Below are 24,537 nucleotides of genomic sequence, written 5' to 3'. Positions count from 1 at the left end.
AGTGGCCGAGTAAGCTTGGTGAATAGTGGCACTTCAAGATTGACAGTATATTGTGAACAATAATTTAGGCAGACTAAGTAGGTCTGATTTTATCAGCAGTTCAGACAGAGGCTCTGAGCTGAGTGGTATTCTGTCAAACAATTTGGCAAATTCTGGAATAGATTGTTTATAAGGCTCCCTTCAGCCCTGTAATGATGTTAAGAATTTGGGGGATGGAAGGCAGTCTTTAAATGTAGAGAACTAACATTATGACATTGTGTCTTCACACGGATGCGTTAGGAGCTTATTCTCCATGGAGTCAGTCTAATTTAGAAGATGGTTGATACTGAAGCCTAAGAGACAGGCTGTTTGGAAAGCTAATTCTGTGTCCAAAAGATATCACCAAAACCACAAGAAGTGCTGTATGATTTCAGAGTGCAGACGAGAAAATTGACATGGGGGGGCAAGCAAATGTATTGGGAAATATGTTAAGTGAGATATTTGTCATAAATTAATAAACCTCAGAAAATATCACTTGTCATTTTTTTCTGTCATCAGAATTTTATATTTTTTAATATGCAGAAACGGCACATTCTGTATTGGGCTCAGATGCAAATGATGTAGTTATTACTGTCCCATTTGATTTTGGAGAAAAGCAAAAGAATGCTCTTGGGTAAGTATATGGGGTTTATCTTACTGGCTTAATTAAAGGAAATACAAAATCACTATATAGTAAAAGGTAACATTATATTTTAAAGTACCTTAAGCAATAAAATTGTATTTGTAAATAATTTAGTAAGGTCATGATCATTTTTATATATATATATGTGTATATTTGATGAAATGCCAAGAGGCCAGGTGTGGTGGCTCACGCCTGTAATCCCAACACTTTGGGACACTGAGGGGGGTGGACCACGTAAGGTCAGGAGTTCGAGACCCGCCTAGCCAACATGGCAAAACCCCATCTCTATTAAAATACAAAAATTAGCTGGACATGGTGGTGGCGCCTATAATCCCAGCTGTTCAGGAGGCCGAGGCATAAGAATCGCCTGAACCCAGGAAGTGGAGGTTGCAGTGAGCCAAAGTCGTGCCACTCCACTCCAGATTGGGTGACAGCGAGACTTCGTCTCAAAAAAAAAAAAAAAGCCAAGAGAACATAAAATTAAATATGGTGTACCCTCAGCTGTTTCAATAGGAAACATTTTAAATTACCAGGTTAAATTGACATTTATGAATCTCTTTGCCTTAATTTTCTGTAATTAAGGTTTATGTGGGAATTACACGTGCAGTTTTAGAAAATATTTGTGCTTATTTCTTCACCTTGGATCTTAACATCTAAACAGAAAAGTTACAGTTTTTACAGGTCATTATGCAAATGTATTGGTGTGCTTTTATGCCTTTGCTATGCAGGATAGAGATTCATACAAGGTTCTGGGCATTGAAGTTGCCTCTGAGGCAGAGAATTGCCTTACGTACTTTTAAAAACTGAACACTAGATTAAAGAAATTGGAAATTTTCAAGTGTTCTATAAATTTGTCTTTCTGCAGTTTTTGCATAGGCATTTTTTTCATTTAATAAATGTGTATTGATTACTGTTGAAGCCACACTGTATTGAAGGTTGAGTAAATAGAGATAAATAAGACATGGTTTCTGATGTCACAGAATTAACAAGATAATTATGTTAAAGTGTGGCAAGTACTTTGAATGGGGAAGTTCTGGATAGCATGAAGACAGGACACCTGTCCTAGACTCTGAGAGCCCCAAAAGACTCTCATGTTTTTTTTGAGAGCTTTATTTAGCTTATTCAGTACATGTACTTTTTGCTTTCTTTGTCAAGAATATGGGCTCTGAACATTACAATTTTAAACAGAAAGTGATCTCTTATAGTCATTCATTTCTTGTTTTCTATATTCTTGCTTCTAAAGATCACTATACTTCATGTTCTACTTACGAAATTTTAGCAGTTTTTGTATAAAATCTTTAGCAGAGCATTTCTAAAAATGTAGAATTGAACATGTGATAAACTAAATTCATTGAAAGCAAATTGTTCACAGAGAAGCAGCTAGAGCTGCTGGATTTAATGTTTTGCGATTAATTCACGAACCGTCTGCAGCTCTTCTTGCTTATGGAATTGGACAAGACTCCCCTACTGGAAAAAGGTAAAGATCATATTTGCAGTTTTAGGTTTTTTGAATGCAGAAAACATTTTAGATTATAGCGATTATATCAGTAAAGATTATTATGTAATGCAGTGGTTCCCAGCCTTTCTGGATGGAAAAACAGACTCTTGCCTAGAGTTTTTCAAATAATTGAGAAAGATGTTCTGGGAAAGCACAGAAAGAATGTAATGGGAGAGAAGATTGAGCTTTTATGCCCTTGTCGTATTGCCCTCATTTTGTCCCTTTTTTGAGGGAAGATTTGAAAATTCGAGGCCTGGCCAGTTTCCAACTCAAGCTACAACACTGCTGATTTTTCTACCACTTGTAGTTATTAGACATGTTTGCAGATAATAGGTACTGTTATATACATTTGACAGGGCAGGAGATGGGAAATTTAGCATGAGGTTTTGAGACTTCTTTTAATGGTGAAATACTAGAACATATCCCTAGTATAGCTGTCAATATGTCTTAATAGAATGGATAGTCGTTCAACTTTAGAGAAGTTAATTCAGATGCAGTGTTAATTTTATGTAATTGTTTCACCTCATTATTCATATCTCCTAGTTAAGTAAATAAATATGTGTACATCATGAGGAAATTATTTTTAGATAAATGTAAGAATATCAAATTATGAGTTTTAATACATGGGGAATCGGCAATTAGCTCCTAATTTTGCATATGTAATACATCTACAGAACACGCAATTGCAGTAGTAACTTGCATAATATTAACACATAGAATTTCTATGTTCAGTTCTCTTAAAATTCACTATAATCACAAATCTCTTGATTTACTTTGAAAAGTTCGTGTTTTGAATTCCTTACTCAGAAGAATACAGTTGTATCCACATGACTAAGTAAAAAAGAACTTTGATTTGGATGCAGAACATCTCAGATCTAGGCTTGATTTGTCAATAAGTTACTATAGACAACTTAGTTATTCACCTGAGATTTTCTATTTCCTCATTTGTAAATTAAAGGGATTAAACTAAGTGACTTCTATTATCCAACTTAGTTTTAAAATGTTATTCCCTGATAACTTTATCTTCTCTTGAAGCAATATTTTGGTGTTTAAGCTTGGAGGAACATCCTTATCTCTCAGCGTCGTGGAAGTTAACAGTGGAATATATCGGGTTCTTTCAACAAACACTGATGATAACATCGGTGGTGCACATTTCACAGAAACCTTAGCACAGTATCTCGCTTCTGAGTTCCAGAGGTGAGTATTAATGGCCTGAATAATACCTTCTGATTGAGGTTTTCCTTCACATATTTTAATTTTTTTTCCTAATTTATTTTAAGTTATTCTGCTGCAAAGGAGGATGTGGTTTTTTCATTGCTTGGAAACTGGATATTTTCATATTTAGAGTTATAATGTCCTGTCCGGGCAATTCAAAGAAGCAGAGGCCAGGGTGCCTAGTGCAGCGTGCTTGGATTTTTCACTTAGTGTAAAGAGACCATCACATACTGAACTGCATGAACTTGGATTTTAATTCTTCATGTAGTGCTCTTCTATCTGAATAAAGGAGTGTATAGGCACTGAGGCTTCATTGCCTTCTGAACAGTTTTTAAAAGTTTGGCTCTGGTGAAGATTGCATTACGTTATCTTCATATTCCAGTGAGTTATTGTCTTATGGAGTATTTATCTTAATTACTCATCTGCTGCTAGGAATATTTCAGTCTTGTTACCTTGTTACTGGATATAATTACTCTAAAATTCTAACCCTTTTGGATGTTACAAAAGTCAAATATGTAAAGGTTATACTTTGGGTACTGCTACTCTAAAAAAAAAAAAGTGTAATTGAAATGGTATTTTAGCCAGTTTGACTAACCTAATTGGTTGAAGAAGTCTTGAAAAAGTCATAATGTCTCACTTGTTTGATAAAGACCTATACTGCTTTTTGTTATAAAGTTGTTGTTTAAACAAAGTCATTGATCACTACTTAGTAAGTAGTTTTAAAAATGAACTCATATTGGAGATAGTGGAATGTAATTTTACATATTTTGTTGTATGTGTCACATTTTTTTAAAGAAACACTTGTAGTTTTTTTTTTCTTTTTAATGCTTGACAAATAATTTTATGCCATTAAACAGTGATTGTGCTGTGATTATAAAGAGTAAAATAGGAGACTTTGACGCAGTTACATAAATCTCCTTTAACCCCTGTGTCTCACCTGGAGAAGGGATATCTACTCTACTTTCTTCAGAGTGCAGCGTATTATTACAATTGTATAATGCAGCAGTTCATGGTTACACAATGTAGCAATTCAGAGTATTAAGGAAATTGGTAATTCATTTTTCTTGAGGTGACCCCTTTAATTGCACAGAGTGTTTTAGGAAAGTTTAGAGGGATTAGAAGAGAAATACTAAAATCTGGAATAAAATATTGTTTCACTAATTTATTTTATTTATTTATTTATTTTGAGACAGAGTTTTGCTCTTGTCGCCCAGGTTGGAGTGCAGTGGTACAGTCTTGGCTCACTGCAATCTCCACCTCCCAGGTTCAGGCGATTCTTCTGCCTCAGCCTCCCAAGTAGCTGGGATTACAGGCATGCACCACCACACCCAGCTAATTTTGTATTTTTAGTAGAGATGGGGTTTCACCATGTTGGCCCTGGTTGATCTTGAACTCCTGACCTCAGGTGATCTACCCGTCTCAGCCTCCCAAAGTTGGGATTACACGCCTGAGCCACTGCACCCGGCCTGATTCACTAATTTATTATTGTTTTAATAAGGATTATCCAGATTTTAGTTACAATATTGTAAATGGCCCAGTAATTTTAAACCCCAAAGGCTATGTTTTTAATTTAGATCCTTCAAACATGATGTGAGAGGAAATGCGCGAGCCATGATGAAATTGATGAACAGTGCTGAAGTAGCGAAACATTCTTTGTCCACCTTGGGAAGTGCCAACTGTTTTCTTGACTCGTTATATGAAGGTCAAGATTTTGATTGCAATGTGTCCAGGTAAAACTGAAGTTCAAAAAACTTTTTAAAAAAAATTCCAAGAACATGTTTGTTTAGGTATAATTTTCTTACTTTGGGTTTTTTGTTTGTTTGTTTGAGATTTATCAACCATCTATAATGTCTTCACTATTGGGGTCCAGCTTTTGTCAGACTCAATAGCTGTTACCAGAGTAATTACATAAGTTGTGATTGCTTGCCCTGTTATTTTATGGCTACAATTAGGAGTGTGCGAAGGCATCCTAGAACCTTCAACCTAGATCCTACAAGTGATAAAGTACAAAGGGAGGACGTGCTGTAGTCTTTGTGTTGCATATTTGCTAATAATAATGATACGGCCTATTCCAACCTCTCAACAACATAATAGGTGACTTTGAAGCATAGTGAAAATTTCCAAGACTGCAGTATATATTTTTTTAGGATTCTAGTGATTGTATTTGGTTAAATTCTCTTTTCATCTGTTTAGTTTAGCTTCTTCACTTTCCCCAGGCCTTCATGAAGACTCTAGATCTGCACTGCCCAATAAAAGAGACACTAGCCACCTGTGGCTGCTTAAATTTAACTTAATTAGGATAACATTAAAAATGCAGTTCCTCAGTAGCACTAGCTGCAGTTCAAATGTTCAGTAGTCACGTGGCTAGTGACTGGTAGAAAGGTCTGTTGGACAGCTATGCTCCAGATCTTTGAAGAAAGAGTTCAGGCTACAACTCAAAAGATAGAAAAGGCATTGCATTGAATTAGAATCTCTTTTTGGACAGAGTATGTGTATTTTCCTAGTTCCAGAATTCCTTAGGGTTAAGTTTGTCCAAGTCCTCGGTATATATTTGCTTTATTAATCAGTAATTAAGAAGGAAATTAAATTTATAATTTTTCATTAGGGAAATTTTGCCTTTGTCACAAAGATTTCAACCATAAAAGTATGCTTTAATATCTATAAGGATTATAGATATTAATAGATAACATTATTTTTTAAGCCACTCATCTGCATTTAAGAAGTTCTGTATGAAGATTAAGGAGTACATTTTTCATGACCATAAATTTTTCTTAAAACTTTGTTACCTGCCAGCATTCAGGTTTCTCAGGGAGTACAGAGGGGCTAAACTTATGTACAACATGGTCTCAAACTGTCAAGGAAAATTATTAGAAATAATTTTTAAAACTTTAACATATAAAAATGGCAGAAACTTTCAAATGATGGTTTGATTAGGGTCAATAGGTTTATTGTTGGGAATGCTATATGGGTATGTGTTTTTAGATTTTTTATTTTTTGGACACTTATAAGTAGACCATAAGCAAGATGGGCTTTCACTTGAATTTGATATTATCTTCATACATATGTAGGTGAATGACCTAGACCCTCCTGTGTCCATGATATTGTACCACTCTTACTTAATACCTTATTCTTATGGTAAACCTGTCATTCAGAGAACTATCATATTAAGTTTTGGCATTACTCTTCACAAGAAAAAGAAAAGTGATATTTCTTTGATTGTACTGAGCCCCGTTTTGTCTTTCTCTTGTCTCTGTGTCTGTGTGTTTCTGTGTGTGTGTATGTGTGTACAGAGCAAGATTTGAACTTCTTTGTTCTCCACTTTTTAATAAGTGTATAGAAGCAGTCAGAGGACTCTTAGATCAAAGTGGATTTACAGCAGATGATATCAACAAGGTAATGCTTTTACATTTTTCTTAATTAATTTAGGTGTAGTTTCAGACTTGGAATTTAGGAAATAGCTCTGGGTACTGAAAGAATATTTTTATGCATTTAAGTATTTTCTTAGATTATGTTAATGAATAAGGAAAAATTGATGAAATTTTGATTAATGGCTCTGGTGAACTCATTTGTATATATTCAGTTTCCTAGCAAAACAGAATAATTCCTTTCCAGTATATTTTTTATCTATAAGCATAGACAGAAAGATATTTGAATACTTACTATGTGCTAGGCACTGTTTCCAAGAGTTTTACACATATTAACTTGTTGAATACTCGCAGTAACTCTGAGGTAGGCACTATTAGTTATCCCCAAGATAAGCACTATTATTTATCCTAGTTTTGTAAGTGAAGGCACCAAGGTACAGAGATTAAGTAGCTTCCTGAAGATCACACGGTAAGTAGTAGAGCCAAGATTTAACCCAGTATCGTTCCTGTGTCTACTCATAACTAGTATACCAGGCTGCTTCCCGTCCCTTGCTTAGGAACATATTTTTAGACTTTCAAAAAAATTCAAATGTTTAGTTTTTTCTTTTTTTTCCCCAAAATTATTTCTCTTCATTGCACATACTCTTTTTATACATTTAAAATGAGCCAGGTGCGGTGACTCAAGCCTGTAATGCCAACACTTTGGGAGGCCAAGGAGGGAGGATTGCTTGAGCCCAAGAGTTCAAGACTAGCCTTGGCAACATAGTGAGACCCTGTCTCTACAAAAAAAAAAAAAATTAGCCGGGCGTGATGGTGTGCGTCTGTGGTCTCAGCTTCTCGGGAGGCTGAGGTGAGAAGATCGCTTGGGCCCAGGGGGTCAGGGCTGCAGTGAGCCGTGATTCGTACCACTGCACTCCAGCCTGAGGACAGAGCAAGACCCCATCTCAAAAATAAAATAAAAATAAAATGTATATGCTTTTTAAAATTTTCATTATTGAAGTAGTAAGTATTCATGTAAGAAAATTCAAAATACCAAAAGGCAGCTGTATTTCTAACTCGTCTAATTTGTATGCATAGGTTTGTTTGCTAGCTATAGTTTTGTGAGTTTTTTTTAGTAACAGTTCTAATTCTGTATGTACAGTTTTGAATTTTGCCTAATTTATATAGTATAACCAATTTCCCCCCATATTACTATAGTCTTTATAAACAATTTGAAATAGATTGCTAATGTCCTAAAAAAGGAAACACACTGTCAATTTTTCACTGTAGTCCTGTTGTAGACACCTAGTTTGGGTTTTTTCCTCCCCTGTAAGAGAATGATGCCTGTCTTTATACAGAGGTGTTTATCATATTTAGGATTATTCCTTAGAGTAGATTGCCAAAGTAAAATACTAGGTCAAGAATAAAAATAGCTTAAGACTATTTTTTACCTCAAGTTACTTTCCAAAAGAATTGAATTAACTAATATTCCCATCAGCAATATATAACAGTATACATTTTACTATAGCCTTGTCGACACTGAGTTATAGCATTTAAAGATAAATTTCCAATTGACTGTTGAAAAAAGATCTTTTCACTTTATATTTCATTGGTTACTACGGGATTTTTTTAAATGTTTACTTAATTTAGTGTCTCCTTGTGTGTAAATTTTTATCTCATATTATTTGCCTATTTAATCATTTAAATCTTTTTTTTTAACTTCTGCAAATACTTTACATAATCAGAATATTAGCTATCATGCACAGCAGTCTTCCTCTGAAGCATTTACTTCACTGTTTAGTTTTTTGGTCCTGCTAGGGAGGAGGGTGTTTGACTTACTCTTGATCTTTGACTCTGTTTCCTCCAGCTGCTTTGCTTGGATGTATGGCAAATATGAAATATACTTTTTTTTTTTTTTTTTTTTTTTTTTTGAGACAGAGTCTCGCTCTGTCGCCCAGGCTGGAGTGCAGTGGCGTGATCTCAGCTCACTGCAGGCTCCGCCCCCTGGGGTTCACGCCATTCTCCTGCCTCAGCCTCCCGAGTAGCTGGGACTACAGGCGCCCGCCACCTCACCCGGCTAATTTTTTGTATTTTTAGTAGAGACGGGGTTTCACTGTGTTAGCCAGGATGGTCTCGATCTCCTGACCTCGTGATCCACCCGCCTCGGCCTCCCAAAGTGCTGGGATTACAGGCGTGAGCCACCGGGCCCGGCTATACTTTTCTTTTAACTTGTCTATACTTTGACAGTTTTATGTTTTTAGTTTTTTTGATGTCTGCTATGTTGTGACAAATTTTTTTTTGCAGTTTAGTTCAATAAGTATATATTTTGTTTTTTTTTTTTAACACTTACAGTGTGGCAGGCAGTTTGCTAGGTGTTTGAAGGCTGGGAGGTGGATTGTGAAGAATGAGGCATGTCGTATGATGGTAGTAAAACAGTGGTGGAAGGTGCATGGGCTTGGAGACAGACCCACCTAAACATGAAGCCTCATGGTTCTAACAGTTCTAGACTGGGCAAAATGCTTTATTTCCTGAGCCTTACTTTCTCTTGTTATGCGAGTGATAATACTTACCTTACAAGTAAGTATTGTAAGTATAACTTACTCTATAGGGTTGCTACAAGGGTTAAATGAAATGTCTGTGGCACAGCCTGTTGCATATCGTGACAAATAAGCATCAGTTCCCTTTCTTAATCAACCGGTCATGAAGCCTCCTCATTTCATTATCTCTCATAGTCCAATTCTCAGTTGCTTGAGTTGAGGCGGAATAGTTTTAGGTTTGAAAATTTTGCTAGAGATTCCCTCTCCAGATGTTTCTAAGACACAGGCTTTTGAGAACTTAATAATATGAAATTGCCTTCTTAGTGTGTTGACCTTGGTACAGTAAGAAAACAACCCTCAACTCTCAGCGGTTTTCTGCAACACTTAGGTTACAGGTGGGCAGCTGCAGGTGGCTGCAGGTCCATTGCTGGGGCTCTTTTCCACTTCCTGTTCTAGGACCCAGTCACAGGAGCAGCTGCCTGGGCCTTCGATTAGATAGGTGCATGTCAGTGCATTCACATTCAGTGTCTCAGTGGGTATAACAGTGGGGCAGAGAGATATGCCCCACCTACCAAGTTGTGGGAGTGAGTGGGATGGGTAATCCTCTTACAGGGAACGGGGAGTGAATGATAGGGATTTACATGTATTAAAACATTTAACCCTCACACAAGCTCCAGGAAGTAGGCGCTTCTATATCCATTTTCAGATGAGGAAACTAAGAGGTTTCCAGAGAGGTGAAGTAATTTCTCCTGCAGTCATGAGGCTGGCACTTACATGGTGAGGCAAGGACCGGAACTCAGGCTGCCTGTCTCCATCACCCATGCTCTTCATGCTTGTGACCGTTGTCTTCTCATTTTAGTACCTGGGGTTCTAGTATGAGGAGAGTTTGGCTTTTTTTGGAAGAAATTCTCTCATCTCTTGTTTGAGGGGGACAGGTTTCTGGCCTGAGAGCAGAGAGCTTCAGGGTTCCTACTCTTGAATGTGCAGACTTTTCCCTTCTTCTCCCTTGTTTTCAGCACCATGCCCCACCCTGGTTCGTGCTGTATCTTTGTATCTAAATTCTATCACTATGTGTTGACCTCCCTCCATGATGTGGGAGAAGGTGCAGGTGGACACCTGTTTAGGTGAGGGAACAGCTGGGGGTGGGGGCGGGTGCAGCCACTCCACATGTGTGCTTTCCAGCCCTTGTGTTTTCACTTCTGTGCTTCACCCTCACTTTCTGTGGTGTTTGGTACCTGGAATCCTATGCATCAGACCACCCTGCCGGCTATCTCAAACTTCATCTGATACCTCTTTCCAGCTTCCAAAATTTGTTGAAATCTCAAACTCAAGATTTCTCTTCCATTTATTTTGCCTTTCTATCTTTACCTTCTTAAATCCCCTTGTTGGCAGCTTAGTGGGCTTTTGTGAAAGGGAGCTTAGGTAAATGGATGTGGTTAATCCCTGTGTTTTAACCAAGTTCCTGGGTTCTATAGCTGCAATGTTAATAGCTCCATAGTATTTCATTGCATTGATGTACCGTCCTTCATAACACCCATTCTGTATGTTGGATGTGTATGTTATACAACAGTCTTTGTAACTCGGTGGATGTCCTCAATTTCCTTAGGATAAAATTCAGGAGTAAATCCTAGATTTTAAGACTTTTAGTATTTGTTATCAAATTGCTCACCAAAAAGCAATTTACTTTCTGAGTAGATGTAAACCTTAATTGTTAACATTGCAATTTTAAAGTTCTCTTTGTTTACAGTTTTTTCAGAGAGCTTTAGAATTATTTTTTTCAACTTACATAAAGTCTCATTGTTATTTTGACACAGTTGCATTAAGTCTATAAAATAACTTGGGATGATATAATAACTTACAGTATTTAGTTTCCTAATCACAAAGTTGGTATCTATTCAAATCTTCTTTAATACTTCCTTGTTTTCTTAATATTTACTATTAAATTATTGCTGAGTGCTATGGGATTATTGCTCTTGTGAATGAGATAATACTTTAGTTTTCTAATTTGTTTTTGCTGATAAACGAGATACCTGATGATTTTGCTTATTTATCTTACATTTTGTCACTTTGTAAACTCTTTGGATTACTGATTTTTAATGGATTCTTCTGAATTTCCTAGGCATACATTCAAACTTATTTACTGATTAACCCACAAATAATTATTGAGCACACCTATTCTACACTAGGCAGATTCTAGACACCTGGGATACAGTAGTAGCTACGGCAAAATCTTTGCCTTCATAGAACGGACAATATAGTGAGGAGATACAGGTAATATGAAACAGATAAAATAATGCCCAATTGTGATAAATTTTATGAAGAAAATTAAGCAGGATAAGGGCCTAGCTAGTGACAGAGGATGATTTTTCAGGTCAGAGTCCCCTCTGAGGAGGTGGCTTTTGATCAGAGTCCTGAATAAAGTGAAGTGATAGAACATGTGAATATCTACCAGTGTCCCAGGCAGAGGAACAGCAGGTAAGAGTGTGAGTGGTGCCTGAGGAGCAGCAGGGAGGGTAACACTGGCCAAACTGAGTGAGCCAGGGAGACGGTGGACAGAGGTGAGCTTGGCAAGGAAGCTAGGGCCCAGATCCCCAGGAGTGCTCAAGCCTCAGTGTGAAGAGTTCACTGTAGATCGATGTAGGGGTCTGGATTTGGGGAGAGGGGTCTGGGCTGGAGACTTGTTTGTCCACACATGTACTCTTTAAAGCCATGAAACTGGACAGGTGTACCCACGGGGGAAGCAGAGCCACAATAGAGAAGAGATCCCAGGACGGGATCTTGGGACAGTTACAAGCCAGAAGGGCATCTGGCATAGGGGATTCCACACCAGCAAGTGAGAAGGAAGAGAACCAGGAAGACAGGCAAAAACATGTCCTTAAGGAAGGGAGAGAGCAGCTGCCCTGTGATGCCAGAGGTCTACCGGGTGAGGCTTAACCTCCTTGAGGATTGACCCTTGGACTTGGCAATGTGGAATGGCTGGTCAGAGCAATTGTAGGGGAGCTGTGGAGATAAATGCCTTACTGGAGCAGGTTTAATATTGAATGGATGGTGAGGTGTTGGAGACAAATATAGACAACTCTCAAGTTGTGTTACAAGGGCAATAGGAAAATGGGGTGGTTGAGGGTGCTGGGAGAAGATATATCTGTAAGTGGGGAGACATTTCTCTAAGATGTGTCCCTTTTGTTTGAGACTGTCCAAAAAAATATGTAAGTTCTGATCATAGCAATCAAATATAAAACAGAGAAGCCCAGGCTGGAATGCTGTGGCTCAGTGTCACATCACTGCAACCCCCGTCTCCCAGGCTCAAGCGACTCTCCCACCTCAGCCTCCTGAGTAGCTGGGACTACAGGTGTGTGCCTTTTTGTATTTTTTTGTAGCGATGGGGTCTCTGTATGTTGCCTAGGCTGGTCTCGAACTCCTGGGCTCAAGCAGTCCACCCACCTCAGCCTCCCAAAGTGCTAGGATTACAGGCATGAGCCACTGTGCCTGGCCAGAACTTAAATATTTTTGTGAATGCTGGATTCCTTCTTTTGTTCCTTTTATTAGGGGAATACTATTAGACTTTTACCAACAAACATTGATTACTGGTAATTGGTTTGAAATAGATTTTATCAGCCAGGTTCGGTAGCTCACGCCTATAACCCCAGCACATTGGGAGGCCAAGGTGAGCGGATCACAAGGTCAAGAGATCTAGACCATCGTGGCCAACATGGTGAAACACTGTCTCTACTAAAACTACACAAATTAGCTGGGCGTGGTGGTGCGTGCCTGTAGTCCCAGCTACTTGGGAGGCTGAGGCAGGAGAATTGCTTGAACCCGGGAGGTGGAGGTTGCAGTGAGCCGAGACCGCACCACTGCACTCCAGCCTGGCAACAGAGTGAGACTCTGTCTCAAAAAAAAAAAAAGAAATAGTTTTTTTTGTTTGTTTGTTTTGTTTTGAGACAGTCTAGCTCTGGCACCCAGGCTGGAGTGCAGTGGCACGATCTCGGCTCACTGCAAGCTCTGCCTGCCGGGTTCACGCCATTCTCCTGCCTCAGCCTCCCCAGTAGCTGGGACTAACAGGCGCCTGCCACCACACCTGCTAATTTTTTTGTATTTTTAGTAGAGATGGGGTTTCACCATGTTAGCCAGGATGGTCTCAATCTCCTGACCTCGTGATCCGCCTGCCTCGGCCTCCCAAAGTGTTGGGATCACAGGCATGAGCCACAGCACCCGGCCCCAAGAAATAGATTTTATCATATTGAGAAAGCTCTTTCTTTTGTTTTTTTTTTGTTTTCTTTTTGAGGTGGAGTCTTGTTCTGTCGCCCAGGCTGGAGTGCAGTGACACCATCTCGGCTCACTGCAAGCTCCACCTCCCGGGTTCACGCTATTCTCCTGCCTCAGCCTCCCGAGTAGCTGGGACTACAGGCGCCCACCACCACGCCTGGCTAATTTTTTTGTATTTTTAGTAGAGACGGGGTTTCACCGTGTTAGCCAGGATGGTCTCAATCTCCTGACCTTGTGATCTGCCCACCTCGGCCTCCCAAAGTACTGGGATTACAGGCGTGAGCCACTGTGCCCGGCCTACTTTCTTTTCTTTCTTTCTTTCTTGACAGGTTCTCGCTCTGTAATTTGTCATCCAGGCTGGAGTGTAGTGGCACAATCATGGCTCACTGCAGCCTCGATCTCCCAGGCTCAGGTGATCCTCCTACCTCAGCCTCCCAAGTAGCTGGGACCACAGGCACATGCCACCACACCCACCTGGATAATTTTTGTATTTTTTGTGAAGATGGAGTTTCACCAAGTCGCCCAGGCTAGTCTTGAATTCCTAGGCTCAAGAGATCCACCCACCTCAGCCTCCCATAGTGCTGAGATTACAGGTGTGAGCCACTGCACTTGGCCTTTTCTATTTTTAAAGGAGTTTTAATATGAAGTGGGTGTTGTATTTTTACATATGTATTTTTGGACACCAGTGAGATGATCTTACGGGGTTGTTTATATGTATCTTAAAGCTATATAATGAATTAATAATTTCCTAATATGGAACTATCATTGTATACCTGGAATATACCTTACTTGGTTATGAGGAGGTATTCTTTTCTGCAATAATTTATAATTTTTATATTATTTATGCTAACTGAGCATGAAAGATTAGATGGACCATTTCAGGTCTCTGTACCTGACCTACATTGTCTGAACAAACTGACCCCTTTTAACATAAACACTGAAAAGGGGAGCAGTCCTAGTTTTTGGTGGCATTGGTCTAAAGGAGTGCCTTAGCTACTTGGCACCAACTCATCCTCTCATCTCTGGATGAGGAGCTGTCAGTGGCCTCTTCAGGACCACTGATTATCAGTAGGTCCCAAGTTGTCTCTATGGGGAATCAGAGGTATATGATTATCAGGCATCATCTGAACAAGGTGTCTATCATAAACTGAGTATAACAATCCTGTCCCCTAACCCAGGCTTAGTCCTTTTCTGATGTTTCCTCTCCCCACCTCCCTTCTTCTTGTGTCCACAGAGCATGACTTGCTCTTAATAACCTCTTCTAAGTTTGCGACATTATAAGCAGAGGCAGCTGTGTCTGCTGCTTCTCCCCCCCCCCCCACCCCTTCTTTTTTGCCTTCTCTGCCTCTCACTCTTACCCTCTTTAACAACTCCTGAGATGCACTCAAAGAAATAGGGAGTTTAATCCATTTTGACTCAGGTGCTTGAACTTACTTAGAAGGCCTTAGAGATGAGACATCTCAGGAAGTAATTAAGGTTAATTGGAGTTACAGGGGTGGGCGCTGATCCAATTGAATTATTGTTGTCATGAGAAGAAAGCTAGCTCTTGCCACCCTCCCTCCCCCTCCCACCAAAATATACCAAAAAAAGAGGTCGTGTAAGGACACAGTGAGATGGTGGCCACCTACAAGCCACGAAAAGAGACCTCAGAATGGTCTACGTTGCTGGCACCTTAATCTTGGATTTCCCAAAAAAAAGTTGGCTAGGTGTGGTGACACACCCCTGTAGTCCCAGCTACTCAGGAGACTGAAGCAGGAGGATCACAGGAGGATCACTGGAGCATTGCTGGAGCCCAGGAATTTGAGGCTGCAGTGAGCTATGATTGTACCACTGCAACTCCAGCCTGGGTGACAGGGCAAGACTCTGTCTCCAAAAAAAAAAACAAGTCAATATTTTCCAAGGTTGGTTTTTTTTTTTTTTTTTTTTTTGGTTTTCTTTGTTTTTTGCATAGCACCACTTAATATTTTTTATTTTTATATATATTTTTATTATACTTTAAGTTCTAGGGTACATGTGCACAATGTGCAGGTTTGTTACATATGTATACATGTTCCATGTTGGTGTGCTGCACCCATTAACTCATCATTTACATTAGGCATATCTCCTAATGCTATCCCTCCCCGCTACCCCCACCCCACAACAGGCCCTGGTGTGTGAGGTTCCCCTTCCTGCGTCCAGGTGTTCTCATGGTTCAATTCCCACCTATGAGTGAGAACATGCAGTGTTTGGTTTGTTGTCCTTGCAATAGTTTGCTGAGAATGATGGTTTCCAGCCTCGTCCTACAAAGGACATGAACTCGTCATTTTTTCTGGCTGCATAGTATTCCATGGTGTATATGTGCCACATTTTCTTAATCCAGTCTATCATTGTCGGACATTTGGGTGGGTTCCAAGTCTTTGCTATTGTGAATAGTACCACAGTGAACATACATGTGTATGTGTCTTTATGGCAGCATGACTTATAATCCTTTGGGTATATACCCAGTAATGGGATGGCTGGGTCAAATGGTATTTCTAGTTCTAGATCCCTGAGGAATCACCACACCATCTTCCACAATGGTTGAACTAGTTTACAGTGTAAAAGTGTTCCTATTTCTCCACATCCTCTCCAGCACCTGTTGTTTCCTGACTTTTTAATGATCGCCATTCTAACTGGTGTGAGATGATATCTCATTGTGGTTTTGACTTGCATTTCTCTGATGGCCAGTGATGATGAGCATTTTTTCACGTGTTTGTTGGCTGCATAAATGTCTTCTTTTGAGAAGTGTCTGTTCCTATCCTTTGCCCACTTGTTGATGGGGTTTTTTTTTATTGTAGATTTGTTTGAGTTCTTTGTAGATTGTGGATATTAGCCCTTTGTCAGATGAGTAGATTGCAAAACTTTTCTCCCATTTTGTAGGTTGCCTGTTCACTCTGATGGTAGTTTCTTTTGCTGTGCAGAAGCTCTTTAGTTTAATTAGATCCCATTTGTCAATTTTGGCTTTTGTTGCCATTGCTTTTGGTGTTTTAGACGTGAAGTCTTTGCCCATGCCTGTGTCCTGAATGGTATTGCCTAGGTTTTCTTCTAGGGTTTTTATGGTTTTAGGTCTAACATTCAAGTCTTTAATCTATCTTGAATTAATTTTTGTATAAGGTGTAAGGAAGAGATCCAGTTTCAGCTTTCTACCTATGGCTAGCCAAGTTTTCCCAGCACCATTTGTTAAATAGGGAATCCTTTCCCCATTTCTTGTTTTTGTCAGGTTTGTCAAAGATCAGATAGTTGTAGATGTGTGGTATTATTTCTGAGGGCTCTGTTCTGTTCCATTGGTCTGTATATCTGTTTTGGTACCAGTACCATGCTGTTTTGGTTACTGTAGCATTGTAGTATAGTTTGAAGTCAGGTAGCATGATGCTTCAGCTTTGTTCTATTGGCTTAGGATTGACTTGGCAATGAGGGATCTTTTTTGTTTCCATATGAACTTTAAAGTAGTTTTTTCCAATTCTGTGAAGAAAGTCATTGGTAGCTTGATGGGGATGGCATTGAATCTATAAATTACCCTGGGCAGTACGGCCATTTTCACGATACTGCTTCTTCCTATCCATGAGCATAGAATGATCTTCCATTTGTTTCTGTCCTTTTTTATTTCATTGAGCAGTGGTTTGTAGCCCTCCTTGAAGAGGTCCTTCACATCCCTCGTAAGTTGGATTCCTAGGTATACCACTTGCTATTTATTAATAAAGCTTTTTTGATGTTGAATATGAGAAATTTGAAAAGGCATATTCTGCATTTTTGTTCTCCTGGTATTTACCTGGGATCATAAAATTTTAGAGAAGATTGCTCTTTTTACTTACCTCCAGATAGATCTTTTGAAGATCTTTGCCAAGGAAAACCCAGTTTTTTAACAAAATATCCTACAGCTGATGTTCCTCATGCTCATACCTGGAGATTAATAGGGTATTCCTCATTACTTCATACTAAATGTGAAAGAGGCCTGGCTTTCATCAGTTGGTCCTCTGCCTCAGTGAGCGGTGAGATCATCCATAAAGACTGTGAAATAGGAAGTGGCTATTGATTTCCCTTCTTAGGTTATATGTTAATTCAATATTCTGAATGCCCATGGAATCATAAGTGTTCAGTGGATGAATCAATGAGCAACTTAAGGGATTTATAATTTAAGGGAGCAATTTTATATGAAATTCTTTAGAAAGATTTAATCAGATGGTACCAGCCACTTAAAATGCAGTTTTATAAATCAGCTCTTTTTCCTCAAGAAACTTAATATTCTTCCATGGTAAAGGCAAAGAAGTTTATGGCATAGTTTTCACTAAGAGAGAATAGCAATATTTGTCACAAAAATGCTTTAAGATTCAAACTTTAAAAAAAAAACTTGGACAGTACAAAATATTGATATATTTTCTATTCAAGTGACTGTGGTTAAGCCTCTTTTGCACAGTATTATGAACCACATATGTAGCTCTATGGTATTTTGTGATAAATGGTGAGATTTCCTCATTTTAAATTTTGTTGTGAGTAAAGAATATGTTAAATATCTGTAATATGTTAAATATATGTTTGTGTATTTATAGGTTAAGTATAACATAACATGTTAATACATAGGGCTTTTTTTGTATTTTATCTTTACATATGATGAACATGACTCAGTCTATTAGACTTAATTTTGAGACACAGCATTCTTCTAAAAGTAAACAACTGAAAATTATTTTTATTCTCTAGGTTGTCCTTTGTGGAGGGTCTTCTCGAATCCCAAAGCTACAGCAACTGATTAAAGATCTTTTCCCAGCTGTTGAGCTTCTCAATTCTATCCCTCCTGATGAAGTGATCCCTATTGGTGCATCTATAGAAGCAGGAATTCTTATTGGGAAAGAAAACCTGTTGGTGGAAGACTCTCTTATGATAGAGTGTTCAGCCAGAGATATTTTAGTTAAGGTATGTTTAGCTTTTCTATACTTTACATAAAAATAGTAAATTAATTGCCATAAGTTTTTATACATACCATGATGTTACAATAAAACCTTGTATACTGGCAGAGGTTTTAAATTTGGATTTATAATCCTACTTTTAAGGAATGTCTTACATTCTTTTAGTTAATATTTCTCTAACCTCTTAGTTTTTTAGAAAAAGTATAATATTAATTATAAGCTAATATAGACAGAAGTATATTTCAATATACTTTTAAATACAGTGAAGTAGGATTAAGGATTATTTCTATTTTCTTCTCTTTGCCTAGTGTCCTGTCTATCAATAAGGAATATATATCTCATTTATAATGGGAAGACTTTTTTCGATTGTAAAGATAAATACCAAAGAGTATGCACCTTGTTTCCTGCTAACTAGGGTGTGGATGAATCAGGAGCCAGTAGATTCACAGTGCTGTTTCCATCAGGGACTCCTTTGCCAGCTCGAAGACAACACACATTGCAAGCCCCTGGAAGCATATCTTCAGTGTGCCTTGAACTCTATGAGTCTGACGGGAAGAACTCTGCCAAAGAGCAAAGCAAGTTTGCACAGGTGAATACATAAAGTTAGACACATTAAACTGAAACTTTGCTTTCTGGATTAGATTCCGTTTAATATCTTAATACAAAATGTATGTATATATATAAAGGACACCTAATACATTTTTATGAAGGATTTTATGAAGGCTCATTTCTGAAAATGAACTTCTGTGTACTCATTTTTGAAAGAGGGAAGAAATAGGCAGTTTTTTTTTTCTTTTTTTAGTAATTTTTTTGCACACAAAAACAATAAACATTTTCTGAAAATACATACAAACAAAAAGATGCGTATCAAACATATTAGGAAGGTTGCACACGGGAAGTCGGGGAATAGAAATGGGGTGTGGGAGTTAAATGAGAGAGGGACTTTATATGGATCAGTGATAATAACTCAATCCTCTATTTGACAAAGAAGAGGGAGAGGGAAGAGGAAGAAAAAGAAAGTGGGATAAAGGATCAGAAAGGGAGGAAAATAGAAAAAATTAGAGTATGACTCCAGGGTAGACCTGTTTTGTTGTCACTGAGTTGGTTGGTTGGTTTGTCTGTTGTATTTTTCATGTTTCGCCAAGTCGGCCAGGCTGGTCTCGAACTCCTAGCCTGAAGTGATCAACCCGCCTCGCCCCCCAGAGTGCCAGGACCACAGGCGTGAGCCACCACGTCTAGCCCCCACATTGCTTCTGGCCTCCGTGGTAGACCTCCCAGACGGAGCGGCCGGGCAGAGGCGCTCCTCACTTCTTCCCAGACACGGGGCGGCCGGGCAGAGGCGCTCCTCACTTCCCAGACGGGGCAGCCAGGCAGAGACGCTCCTCACCTCCCAGACGATAGGTGGCCGGGCAGAGGTGCTCCTCACTTCCCAGACGGGGTGGCCGGGCAGAGGCGCTCCTCACTTCCCAGACGGTGGGTGGCTGGGCAGAGGCGCTCCTCACTTCCCAGACGATGGGTGGCTGGGCAGAGGCGCTCCTCACTTCCCAGACGGAGCGGCCGGGCAGAGGCGCTCCCCACTTCCCAGACAGGGTGGCCGGGCAGAGGCGCTCCTCACTTCCCAGATGACGGGTGGCCGGGCAGAGGCGCTTCTCACTTCCCAGACGGGGCGGCGGCCGGGCAGGGGCTGCAATCCCAGCACCCTGGTAGGCCAAGGCAGGCAGCTGGGAGGCGGAGGCTGCCGCGAGGCCAGACCACGCCACTGCACTCCAGCCCGGGCAACACCGAGCACCGGGTGAGCGAGACTCCGTCTGCAGTCCCAGTACCTCGGGAGGGTGAGGCGGGCAGAGCTCTCGGCGTCAGGAGCTGGCGACCAGCGTGGCCAACATGGCGAACGCGTGCCTGCAGCCAAAGGAGAAAAAGCAGGCAGCGGTGGCGCGCACAGGCAGTCCCAGGCAGTTCGTGGCGCGGGCCGCCGCGAGCCGAGTAGATTGCAGCCCGGGCCACAGAGGGAGGGAGAGAAAGAAAAAGAAAGAAAGAAGGAAAGAAGGAAAGAAGGAAAGAAGGAAAGAAGGAAAGAAAGAAAGAAAGGAGGGAGGGAGGGAGGGAGGGAGGGAGGGAGGGAGGGAGGGGCAGTTTTAATTTGAAAGAGTTCTGGGTATTTAGACTGCTTCTCTGTTGTGCTCTTGGCCTACCTTGGTAGTTAGGTAAGTGGAATGGGAGAATTATATTTTTTGGTTCGTGCTAAATGTACATTATTGTGTAAATTTTATAGATGATTAAGAAGTTGGCCTGTGATAGCAAATACCCTTTATTTTCTTGATCAAGCTAGGGTTTCTCCTCAGGTTGGTTTCATTTCTGAGCCCATGACATGCTCTTCCCATTGTGCCATGCTGCCTCTGAGACAAGATAGGTTTGCTTTTTTAAAATACTGTGTGCATATCTCATACTATGTGACCCTCTGTATGCTTTACAAAGAGTGAGATAGAGCCATGTTATTTACTTAGAAACACGTCTGAGAAATGCAGTTGCATTAAAACACACACACACACACATACACGGACTGCAGAACAGTATTTGTATTACGATGCCATTTGTATCTAAATAAAAAGTCTGGGAGCATGAGTGTGTGTGAGGAGGTGGTGTTTGAGTAGGGGTGCATTTTCAGATATCCAGGCATTTATACAGAAAATATCTATAGGTACTTAAACTTATTCCAGAAACTTCACAGTAGGTAAATAAGTTTGAAGGTACCAAGAGGGGTTTTTTGACTTTTGACACTTTATACTGAATTTTTTACAAACAGCACAGGACATAAGCATGAATTACTTTTATAGTAAAAATTAAATATAGGTAACAAAAAAGAAGGTACTGTTTTTTTGTTTTGTTTTGTTTTGTGTTTTTGAGACAGAGTCTTGCTCTGTCGCCCAGGCTGGAGTGCAGTGGCACGATCTCGGCTCATTGCAAGCTCCACCTCCCAGGTTCACGCCATTTTCCTGCCTCAGCCTCCTGAGTAGCTGGGACTACAGGCGCCCACCACCACGCTCGTCTAATTTTTTGTATTTTTAGTAGAGACAGGGTTTCACCGTGTTAGTCAAGATGGTCTCGATTTCATGATCTCATGATCTGCCCGCCTCGGCCTCCCAAAGCAGTATTGTTTTTTAAAAAATATATGCACATTCAGAGAAGTCCAGAAGCAGACTAAAAATGCCTAGCTTTTTTGAGAAGACAGAGTGTTTATTAGTGATGAGATATCGTGTGTGTATGTGTACGTGTGTGTGTGGGGGGGTGTGTGTGTGTGTAAACAGATACATATCTTTAGCTCACATATTTATTTTAATTTTTTTTTTTTTTTTGAGACGGCATCTTGCTCTGTCACCCAGGCCAGAGTGCAGTGGCATGATTTCAGCCCACTGCAACCTCCACCTCCCGGGTTCAACTGATTCTCCTGCCTCAGCTTCCTGAGTAACTGGGACTACAAGCGTGCACCACCACGCCTGGCTAATATTTGTATTTTTTTTTTTTTTTTTTTTTTGAGGCGGAGTCTCGCTCTGCCGCCCAGGCTGGAGTGCAGTGGCACAATCTCGGCTCACTGCAAGCTCCGCCTCCCGGGTTCATGCCATTCTCCTGCCTCAGCCTCTCCGAGTAGCTGGGACTACAGGCGCCCGCCACCACGCCCGGCTGATTTTTTTTTTTTTATATTTTTAGTAGAGACAGGGTTTCACCGTGGTCTCGATCTCCTGACCTCGTGATCCGCCCGTCTCGGCCTCCCAAAGTGCTGGGATTACAAGCGTGAGCCACCGCGCCCGGCCAATATTTGTATTTTTAGTAGAGACAGTTTCACTATGTTGACCAGGCTGGTCTCAAACTCCTGACCTCAGGTGATCTGTCTGCCTCAGCCTCCCAAACTGCTGGGATTACAGGCATGAGCCCCCACGCCTGGCCACGTATTTATTTTCTAATTCCAACAAAAGAGTAATGAAAACACACACATGCATAACATGCCTGGGCTGCACCTCAGACTTACCAACTTGAAATCTATTGGTAAAGTTTTAAAAGCGCTTCCACATGAATTGGTTTGTGTGTGTCTAAGAACCTTCCCATGCACCAGGTTTTTGAACTCAGATGGCAGTCCTAGTATTTCCTTAGCTCTTCTCTCACACTTCCATTACCTTTTTCTTCACATCCTCTCTGAGACTCCACAGCTGCTGCCACTATATCCTAACTTAAAGATGCCAGGAGGAGCGTTAGCCACGTAACACTGAATTTGGAAGAGAATCTTTCAGAGTTCCCATCTGTTCTAACCTTATTTTACAAATGAGTAAAACAAGGTACTTAGTAACTTACCTAAGGCTATTAAACTAGAGCTTGGCAAAGCCTAAAGTCACTGCAGAACTCCAAATCTGGTTTCTTGATATACCATTCTTTAGGAAACTGAGGAATTTTATAGTAAATTCATTACCATCTCTTACTTAACAAATATAATCTTAGTTGTACAAAAGAGTTTGCCATGTTTTTAAGTAGGTGATTTTCCAAGTGTATGTAAAATGCTTGATTTTTTTTTAAGTATATATAGAAAGCTTGCCAAATTATAATTTGCGTGTTACTGGGAATGGCACTTACCAAAAAAGAAAAGTAGCCTTGATTTTCCAAGACTAATAGTACATCTTAGAAACAATGATTTTAATCTAGGACATGACATTTAGAAGGGACAAATGCATTAGTTATCTTATATGCCCTCCTTCTGGAGGAGACATTTCAAGTTAACAAAGCTTCACTCCTATTCTCTGAATTCTGATTCAGTGGTAGGAGAATTGAAAACTGCCCTATTTTAAAAAGGTTTGTTTCAGTGATAAATAAGCTTTGGTCCTTTGCAATAATTGATACATGAGTTCATTTATGTCAAAATGCTGAATTCTCTTCATATTGTTCTTGCATAAACAGGTTGTACTCCAGGATTTAGATAAAAAAGAAAATGGATTACGTGATATATTAGCTGTCCTTACTATGAAAAGGTAAAAAATTAAACTTCTGTGGTTAAGAAAATTCAATTTGATACTTGACCATTTTTTGAGTTTATGGATTTTTTTATTCATTGTCATTCTAGAAAAAAACATTAAAAACCTACAGAGGTTTTTATCAGTGAATTACATTTTTTGCCCTCAAAATTACTATATTTTACAAAGAAAAGTATTTCTCAAGTATTTGAGAAAATAAAATATTCTTGAATATTTTAGGAACTCTTTATTTTGGCTATCATCAACCTAAGAAACTGATCTGTGCTCATTTGAGATGTAATTTATCAATTTCTAGTATAATTTTCTAAGGTTTATATAACTGTTACTATTTGCCCTGTGAAAGGGTAAGTGTCTTTATTGCTGCAGAAAATCTGTAAGAAAAAAAATTTACTAATTAAATTCAGCTATTGCCATTTTCCTAACCACAAGCTATCCATATCACTACGTATTACAAGTAAATCCTTTCCAAATTAAACTTAAAAGACAACTTACTCCATAAACGATACTTAGCAAGAATATAGAATTCATCAGGGTAAGTTTGCCTTGGCCTAGGCTTGAAAATAGCATGGTGCATCTGGAGCTTATATAAAGTCTTAAACCTAAGATGTTTGTCATCATGGGTTTTCAAGAAATATAACCATGATCTTAGTGGTCTGGAAGGAAGTTCCTAAGAACAACTAGCTAAATATAACATATGACACTTACTAAATTTAGAGACACTAAGATTGTGTTTATTCTTTACATTAATACCCTTCTTTTGAAAATTAAAATTAACCCTTGTTTACTGAAAGCCCTCAAGTAACTTGTTACAGACTTTATGTTTTTATAAAATGAGCTTATGCAATGTTCTTTATTTTTTTGTCTGTTTAGGGATGGATCTTTACATGTGACATGCACAGATCAAGAAACTGGAAAATGTGAAGCAATCTCTATTGAGGTAGCATCTTAGTGTTTTAGAGAAATCAAGAATTTTTAAAAACAAGAATATCAACATTTGGTTTTGTGTATAAGTGGTGTTTGTTAAAATACTTTTTCAATGAACTGTATAAACTGTGTTTTATTAAACTACAATATATCAGTAA

At 39.4% G+C, this 24,537-nt stretch overlaps 1 protein-coding gene across 3 annotated transcripts in view; it reads left to right on the top strand.

The window, feature by feature from the left end:
• HSPA14 (heat shock protein family A (Hsp70) member 14) overlaps window positions 1-24,537 on the top strand; it is a 35,882-nt gene extending 11,345 nt beyond the window's left edge. For 2 of the 3 annotated variants that reach the window (XM_055296525.2, XM_063610078.1), the window contains 9 exons: window positions 562-652; window positions 2,034-2,138; window positions 3,195-3,356; window positions 4,949-5,104; window positions 6,665-6,767; window positions 18,235-18,447; window positions 18,856-19,029; window positions 23,382-23,452; window positions 24,326-24,537. In XM_055296525.2, the coding sequence (XP_055152500.1) occupies window positions 562-652; window positions 2,034-2,138; window positions 3,195-3,356; window positions 4,949-5,104; window positions 6,665-6,767; window positions 18,235-18,447; window positions 18,856-19,029; window positions 23,382-23,452; window positions 24,326-24,404 (1,154 nt within the window). In that variant the 3' untranslated portion in view covers window positions 24,405-24,537. The remainder of the gene's footprint in view (window positions 1-561; window positions 653-2,033; window positions 2,139-3,194; window positions 3,357-4,948; window positions 5,105-6,664; window positions 6,768-18,234; window positions 18,448-18,855; window positions 19,030-23,381; window positions 23,453-24,325) is intronic. The other variant, XR_008660653.2, reaches the window with a different exon arrangement.

This window comes from Symphalangus syndactylus, chromosome 10 (assembly GCF_028878055.3).
Source record: "Symphalangus syndactylus isolate Jambi chromosome 10, NHGRI_mSymSyn1-v2.1_pri, whole genome shotgun sequence".
In the NCBI taxonomy this organism is placed as follows: domain Eukaryota; kingdom Metazoa; phylum Chordata; class Mammalia; order Primates; family Hylobatidae; genus Symphalangus; species Symphalangus syndactylus.
The sequence above is the reverse complement of the archived record's forward strand: the minus strand, read 5'-3'. Positions and strand labels throughout refer to the sequence as shown.